General features: G+C 45.5%; 1 protein-coding gene and 1 long non-coding RNA gene across 3 annotated transcripts in view; one reads left to right on the top strand and one right to left on the bottom strand.

Annotated features, from left to right (window-relative positions):
• Positions 1–570: 570 nt before the first annotated feature.
• Positions 571–3,970, bottom strand: LOC130276898 (uncharacterized). The gene is made up of 3 exons (XR_008845285.1): positions 3,869–3,970; positions 1,318–1,459; positions 571–1,065 (listed from the first exon to the last, which is right to left on the bottom strand). It is a non-coding gene; the product is annotated as an uncharacterized LOC130276898 (long non-coding RNA).
• Positions 3,971–4,042: 72 nt separating this feature from the next.
• B4GALNT4 (beta-1,4-N-acetyl-galactosaminyltransferase 4) overlaps positions 4,043–8,650 on the top strand; it is an 87,549-nt gene continuing 82,941 nt past the window's right edge. The window contains exons 1-2 of one of the 2 annotated variants that reach the window (XM_056526887.1): positions 4,043–4,305; positions 7,156–7,396. In XM_056526887.1, the coding sequence (XP_056382862.1) occupies positions 7,246–7,396 (151 nt within the window). In that variant the 5' untranslated portion in view covers positions 4,043–4,305; positions 7,156–7,245. Of the gene's footprint in view, positions 4,431–7,155; positions 7,397–8,650 lie in introns of both variants that reach the window. The other variant, XM_056526888.1, reaches the window with a different exon arrangement.

Here is an 8,650-nt window from a genome sequence, read left to right as displayed (position 1 = left end):
TCTTTTTCTTTTCTTTTTTTTTCTAATCTCCCCCAATATCTCTAATTAAAGTTGAGTATCATGAGTAGATGGTCACAATGCCAGAATACAGTGTGCAATTGATTAAAGGGGTACTCCGGTGTTTTAACCCTATGTAAAATCCACTCGGGGAGGTGGCCGTGTGACATCACATCACCAAACCCAAAAGCACCAGACATTGGGAACAAAGTTACGTGATTTGAGAGGCAGCAAGGAAGGTAAGGTTTCTTTTTGTTTTGTTTTTTACTGTCCCCATGCCTGAGAGGAGTACTCCTTTAAAGGGAACCTATCAAGTAAGCCGTCCTACTGAGTGACTGACAAATATCTGTAAAATAATGTGTACCGTATTTTTTGCCATATAAGACGCACTTTTTCTTGGTTGGTGCGTCTTATACGGCGAATACACACCTATCGCGGCGGTCCCTGCGGCCATCAACGGCCAGGACCCGCGGCTAATACAGGACATCGCCGATCGCGGTGATGCCCTGTATTAACCCTTCAGACGCGGCGATCAAAGCTGACTGAAGCGAAAGTGACACTAACCCGGCTGCTCAGTCGGGCTGTTCGGGACCGCCGCAGTGAAATTGCGGCGTCCCGAACAGCTTACAGGACACCAGGAGGGATCTTACCTGCCTCCTCGGTGTCTGCTCCGTGCGGGGATCCCCTGCATGGCCGGCGCTCTCCTTTGACGTCATCACGTCGTTGTGCACGCTGTCCCATTATCCAATAGGAGCGGTGTGCATAGCCACGTGATGACGGCGACAGAGAGCCAGGATCCCGGGGAAGAAGACGTTCGGAGTGTCGGGGACACCACGGGGACGCGGCGACAGCAATGGAGCGACATCCAGGGCAGCGGTGATGGGTCCGGAGTGGCGGGGACACGTGAGTATTACCTCCTATACCAGTGGTCTTCAACCTGGGACCTCCAGATGTTGCAAAACTACAACTCCCAGCATGCCCGGACCGCCAACGGCTGTTGGGTTCAGAATCTTTTTTTTCTAGATTTTGCATCTTTAAAATTGGGTGCGTCTTATATGCCGGTGCGTCCTATAGGGAGAAAAATACAGTATATAGAGAGATGTCAATGATTGAGTAGGTCAGCCCATTTAATTACTTAGTAGAGAAGAAGCAGAGGTTTACATGAATGAAAGCCAAGTTATCCTGGAACTTTTTCCACAAAACTATATATTAATCTGCTCATCTCCTGCTCTATAACATGATGCCTGCAGATTAGACTGTATTTTCATTGTGACTGGTTCCCTTTAATTAAAAGGAAGAGTGAAAGAAACCTTTACTAACCTTCGTGGATTTGCCATCGGTGCTGACCCCACTATCAGCGCTTCCTGTTCGCCATCCCAACACATAGGAAGTTCCTTCTCAGGCACTTACTTGCTGAAGTGGGTCACTGCTGTGATTAGCTGAGTGGGCTCTTCCTATATGACTGGATAGAGACAAGAAAGAACGGATAGTGGAGACTGGCAGAACATAAAAAAAAAGTACATTAAGAAAAAAAGAATCTAACACTCTGCACAGTTTTAATGTGTACCTATCATTACAAAAGATTTTTTAAACCAGCATAGTTTTTTTTAGATTATCCCTTCAGAGTGCTGACAAGGAGGTTTTAGTGCTCTCGCTTCTATTATTGTGCCTCTCTGAGTTGCCTCCATGGGATACAGCTACTTCTAATTCTCTATATTTCAGAGGGTGGGACCAGAGCTGGGCTGTTTGCAGTATACACACAGTTACTTCCTCTGTTAGTTGTCTAGCCAATCACAGTAGAGCGTGGCACATTGTCCTCACTGCCATGCCATGAAATAGTGCTGGCGAAAGAAAACTGAACTGGACAGGCTAGCACTGTGCTGGGAGATGATCTACAATACAATACTGTAGATGACAGCTGAGAATCAGCTGACCATTGTGAATCAGCTGACCACAGCGATCTGCGCATGAGCAGTACATATTTTATACACACTACAGCGAGTGATCGCACAAGAAAGAAAGAAATCGGAAGCATGGATGGTTCTAAGTGAAGTCTCCTGACACTCACTATATATATATATATATATATATATATATATATATATATATATAGCAGTTGTTAGGTTTTGTGTAGCACTGATTATGAGACATTGTGATTGATGTATACACTGGTTGCCACAGAGATTGAGGTAATGTGGAGGGTACAAAAAGATAGGTTTTTTTTCTGAGAGCGCTACTGTATCTCGAGGGGAGTCAAATGAATCAGAAATTAAGCCAGCACTTACGCAGGACTAACTTTTATTGATAAAAGAAGTCAAAAGTAAAACAGGACAACGCATTTCGGTGCACACTCGCACCTTCCTCAGGTCCACAAATACGATTTTGTGTAGTACTGGCCGGGATTCCTGCGGGCAGGCTGTAAAGACAGCCCGCAGGAATCCCGGCCAGGACTACACAAAATCGTATTTGTGGACCTGAGGAAGGTGCGAGTGTGCGCCAAAATGCGTTGTCCTGTTTTACTATTGACTATATATATCTGTTTTACCAGTACTCTTTTTAACAACACTTGTCCTTTACAAGTACATATTTTAAAAAAAGGAGCATTCTGGGACTTCATTTTTTTTATTTTTTATGTTTAATAATATATTTATTTTAATTCTTCCTCTGTCTCTGCATAAAGACTAAGTATAAATATGCAATCAATACATGGCAGAAGTCCCAAGGGTAGCCTTAGATTCCTGACACTTATTTTGATGCTTTGGACCACATCTTTCATTACAGACATGGACGCCGATTAACTCCATTCAATGTCCTGCATCTCCGACACACGTTTCAAAGGAATACGTTTAGAATAAATTCCTTATGCTTATTCCAGCATATTTAACATATGTGCATAAAAAAAATAAAAAAAATAAATAGGCGCCACAATTTACAGCGTGAACTGCGACGCATATTCCTATAAAAAAAAAAACAAAGATGCACATTGCACACAATTTGTTGCACGCGCTTACTCAGTGTGAACATAGTCTAAGATGTTTTGTCCATAGTGTCATAGAATCCCTAAGACATGTGACAATAATCTCTTAGGGGAGCCAGCGGACGGTCGGGTTACATGACTCCGCACCACCATGGTCAGCACCTGACTAGTCATAACATGGGAGACAATTTTAAGTCTATAAGGCAGCGTTTCTCAACCAGGGTGCCTCCAGCTGTTGCAAAACTACAACTCCCAGCATGCCCGGACAGCCTTTGGCTGTCCGGGCATGCTGGGAGTTGTAGTTTTGCAACAGCTGGAGGCACCTCGGTTGGAAAACACTGCTATAAGGTATTAAAAGCAATGGGGAGCTGTTGTTCTTGCAGGGTGACATTGCAGGTATGAAGACTGGGACTGGCACTAGGTGTTTTGCTCTATATAATTCTCCAGTCTCCAACATACAGATGCACTGCATTGCTATTCCATCACATAGAGCCTCATTCACATTATGTATCCCCACACAGCTTTCCCATTTCCTACAAATGCTGTTTTTATTTCCAAAGTACACAATGCTGCATCCTGAATCGGCTCTAAGCATCACTGCAAACCACAAAGGCTCTTCTCATCCACTGAGAACCTACCATCCTATCAAATAGGGGGAACTTTTGTCCTATAATTTAGACCTAAAGCTCACGTAACCCCTGTATGAATTCTAACCCGCTGCCTTTAAGGCGGAATCCTTTCAGTAATGTCAGAGCTTGAAGAATACCAAGAATTTCAGATACAGAACGGCTTATAGGAAATCTCAACCTATCCTCGTCCTCCCTGGTTACAGAATGGTTTAGCCCGCAAGGTGTGCGCGCGTTGGCGTGGAGATGGACGCCGGGTGCAACCTACCCCTTTGCGGTCCCGTTAGTCTTGGCATCTGATTGGACGGCTTCCAAATCACGGACGTCTCATTGGCCGGCGCACGCTCGTGTTTGGAGTGGTCCCGTTTCAAGCTTGGTTGCTCTACAGCGTTGATGCTCTGTAGAGGAGACAGAGAAACAGAGAGAGAGAGACAGCGGGGGGAGCAGAGAGACAGCCCGAGGCTGAGGCTTGAAGGGAAATCTCCTGGAGAGGGAGTGAGGAGAGGAGAGCTCAGGGCGGGTCAATACGAGAAGATACCTGGACGGGGATAAAGAGACAGCTATCTATGAGTGGAGAGAGAATGCAAGGAAGACTAGACAGTCGCTGCTAGGAATAGAGAGACGCCGGGGCATTGAGACTGAGACACCTGTGGAATGAGACGGAATCCTGCGGTGCAAAGTAACCATGTGAAGGAGACCCAGACAGTGAGTGACCATCCCCAGGAGATATATGTGAGGGGGGGTTGGGGGTGACCTTAGACTGGGCCTGGTGAATGCATCACATGAGTGACAGTCTCTGGATGAGACAGCCGAGGATGACTGAGAATCATGTGAGCGCCTCAATCACAAGTCTCTCTTATGTAGTCTATTGGCAGTGCATGCATCCTAGGGGGGAGAGCTGCACCTCACTGGAGTGTCTGGGTAGGAGCTGCCATAGACATCACTGGCTGCTCATTCTATTAGATGGAGTGCTTTATTCCTACAAGATAAGGCAAACATTTTAACTATAATTGTGTCTAATGTGCCTCTAAATCAGTGCTCCCCCCCCTACTTGGGGATCTCTAGCTGGTGCAGAACTACAACTCCCGTCATGCTCTGACAGCCTTCGGCTGTCAGAGCATGACGGGAGTTGTAGTTTTGCAACAGCCAGAAATCTTTAGCTGTCCTGGCATGATGAGAGTTGTAGTTTTGCAACAGCCAGAAATCTTTAGCTGTCCTGGCATGATGAGAGTTGTAGTTTTGCAACAGCCGGAGGGCTTTAGCTGTCAGTGCTTGATGAGAGTTGTAGTTTTGCAACAGTTGGAGTGCTTTAGCCGTCAGGGCATGACGGGAGTCGTAGTTTTGCAACAGCAGAGTGCTTTAGCTGTCAGGGCATGATGAGAGTTGTAGTTTTGCAACAGCCAGAAATCTCTAGCTGTCCTGGCATGATGAGAATTGTAGTTTTGCAACAGCTGGAGAGCTTTAGCTGTCAGAGCATGACGGGAGTTGTAGTTCTGCAACAGCCGGAGTGCTTTAGCTGTCAGAGCATGACGGGAGTTGTAGTTTTGCAACAGCGGAGTGCTTTAGCTGTCAGTGCTTGATGAGAGTTGTAGTTTTGCAACAGTTGGAGAGCATTAGCTGTCAGGGTGTGATGAGAGTTGTAGTTTTGGACTGGCCAGAAAACTTCAGCGGTCAGGGCATGATGAGTTATAGTTTTGCAACAGCCAGAGAGCTTTAGTTGTCAGGGCATGATGAGAGTTGTAGTTTTGCAACAGCCAGAGTGCATTTGCTGTCAGAGCATGATGAGTGTTGTAGCTGCCAGGACATGATGGGCATTGTAGTTTTGCAACAGCCAGAGAGCTTTAGTTGTCAGGGCATGATGAGAGTTGTAGTTTTACACTGGCCAGAAAACTTTAGGTGGGATTTTGATGGGAGTTGTTGATTTGCAACAGCTGGAGAGCATGATGAGAGTTGTAGTTTTAGGGGTACACTGCTCTAAAATGATGTCAATTTAAAAGGCCACTAAACTTTTACTTAGGAGTGGTCACAGCTGGTAGTGTTGGTGTGGCAGGCAATCGCTCATACCTAGGTCATTGGCGCTCAATGCCAGCTTTACATTGTCCTCTTAAATACTTTGTAATATTAATTGGAAGATTAGTGCCTAGCGGGACCGGGGAAAGTTCTTGATAGTTTTCCACTTGCCAGACTTCTGTTATGTGTAACCCGGCTGCTAGATTGAATGGTATTGTTTACCTGATGCTGCCCAGTAATGTTAGTCATCCGCTGCCTGGCACTGACTTGGATTATTGTAGAAATAAGTGCAATAAGTGCCACCTAGAAAAGGAATGTGGTTTTTTTTAATGTTGTGCTTATGTTGTTACTTTGCTTCTTTCTTCTTTACATAAAGTAAATATTTGTGTAAATATTGTACAATCATGTTGTACAGATCAGCCTAGGATCGCTTCAGAATTAGATACACGTTTTTCATGGTACTGTAACTATGCCTGCCATGTTTAATGTACAATACAGTGATCCCTCAACTTACAATGGCCTCAACATACAATAGTTTCAACATACGATGGTCTTTTCTGGACCATTGAAAGTTGAAACCAGACTCAACATACAATGCTACAGACAGTCCAGATCTGTGAAACGTGTCAATGGCTGAAAGTACCGACCAATCAGAATGAGCATTCACTGGTAAAACACCTGTATTTCTGAAGCGTATGCACTGACTGGTGTCAGGTAGCGCCCCCTACAGTACAGGGAGGTATTACATGTTCTGTACTCTTTACCTGTTCCAGGGTTACCTGCTCCTTTGGACACCAGGTGAGGGCGGCTCCATGTTACTTTTTTAGGACATTGCGTGTACTGTACAGGACCCAGAAGAAGCTCCTGTCCTCTACATAGACCAGTGTTTCCCAAGCAGGGTGCCTCCAGCTGTTGCAAAACTACAACTCCCAGCATGCCCGGACAGCCTTTGGCTGTCCGGGCATGCTGGGAGTTGTAGTTTTGCAACAGCTGGAGGCACCCTGCTTGGGAAACACTGAAATAGACCGTGATTACAGCTCCCAGCAGATCTTTCTCTTACTTTTATATGTAAGGATTTGCTTTATCTATATTAGTTACCTACTTATTTTTCTTCAATCCTCACTTTTTCCTATTTTCGGATGACATTTTGGTGGCTTCAGAACCAATTACCAGGTTTCCATAGAGTTCTGGTCTCAACATACAATGGTTTCAACATACAATGGTCGTCCCAGAACCAATTAATATTGTAACTTGGGGGACCACTGTATGCGTCCCCCCCCCCCCCCCAACCTGTCGCTCTCTGGTTGCAGAACTACAACTCCCATGATGAACTCACAGCCCTCAGCTATCAGTGCATAATAGGAGTTGTTGTTTTGTTAAAGTTTGGAGATCACTGTACTTTACATCACCTCGGTTCACAACCTGGACTGATCACATCACCGTTTTATGTTCTGCTGCTGTTGTTGCTTTATGTGTTGTACATGAGGTAAATCTATGTATAAAAGTGATACAACACCTGACTGTATTTCTCCATTACGTTGACAGACAACCCCCTTTGGCTTGATGTGCTCTAGAAGTGTATGAGGGAGGCCAGCCCGCGGCCCCACCGCTGCGCCTGGTGATGGTGCCGGCAGGATGCCTTGGTTGCCAGTGAAGAAGATCCGTAGGCAATTTAAGCTTCTGCTCTTGTTGGTGCTACTAACCTCCGCTGTCTGGGTCACCTACTTACATATCAGTCTTGCGAGGCAGGGCAAAGCTCTTCGGCTGCCCTTCATCTACAGTCGAGGTAACGGTCCTTGAATGTTCCTGTGCCCATCTCTTTGGCGCTGTACCTGTCATCTCTTTTTCTGCAGGGTGTCTATACATCACTACGCATTGCCATAGCGATGTCCTTCTTTACCTTATTGTTAAGCCGGATTATAACTTAAGAGCTCCTCAGATGCTGTATTTTGCAACAGAGGGGCAGGTACTCGATGCGTGTGGATGTAGCTGAGCCGAATCTGTGATTTAACTCTTGCATTGCGTCGTCTGCTGCGCGGTGTATACCGCTGCTTCTTGTTCATCACTTTTACTACATATTTAATATGAAGCGACTTTTAGTGCCGCCATGCTTAGCGGGCGTACGGAGACGATTTTCAGTGAGCCTATACTTAGCAGGCGCTGCATCTTGAGAGAATCTTCTGTCAGAAAGTGAGAGATTGGGATTTTGTTTCTTTTTGGCAGAGGTCTTGTTGATGGGAGGGGCCCTGTAATTAGGATCTCAGGGGCTTGTTATTACATTAACTCTCAGGATTCGCTTGGCGAGCCCCTCCGCTCCCCTCCCTTAGCTGTTGCTGTGACTCAAGCATGGTTCTTCCAGCTGGCAGAAAAAAGCAGCAGGGAGGAGGTGAAGCTGTGGGATCCCCTCACTAACAGAGGGGTGTGTGTGCGCCCAGGAGAGACCCATAGCCCTGTACACATCCCTGGCTGATGGATTTTATTGTAGCCTCGGGAGCTGTGATATGATCCTTGATGAAAGCGATGACAATCTTGTAAATCTCATTTGTCACCTGCGATCCGATCCTCCTGACCCGTACACCGTGCTCTTCATATAGGGATAAGCGCAGGCACAGTGTTCTCCACAAGCTCTTATACTTCCCGTGGTGACCTTGTGCCGCTTTATTTTAACAAACATGAGCATCCATGTTTACCCTCCTCTGTCTCCTAGTCTATCCAACCATTTCTATCACACGTTAGATATGCTCACTCAACTTTCCACAGACTCTGAATGGAACAAGAATCTTCTTAGCTATACAGCCACACATTCCAAGTGCTACATTTGTTTTTTTTTTTTTTTACTTCAACGCTGATATTCTTTTCATGAGCTGGGAAGATCAGGATGAAAGGGCCTGTTCAATAGGGGGTTGCTGCAGATTTTGAGAACAGATAAAACAGAAGTTTAAATAGTTAAGAGCAAATGTGTGATTGTCATCAGCAAGCCTGCTTCATCCATGACTGCAGACCATAGAGGGTACTCCAGTGGAAAACACATTTATTTTTT

This window comes from Hyla sarda, chromosome 6 (genome assembly GCF_029499605.1).
Source record: "Hyla sarda isolate aHylSar1 chromosome 6, aHylSar1.hap1, whole genome shotgun sequence".
NCBI classification, from domain to species: Eukaryota; Metazoa; Chordata; class Amphibia; order Anura; family Hylidae; genus Hyla; species Hyla sarda.
This window is presented reverse-complemented; position numbering and strand designations above follow the sequence as displayed.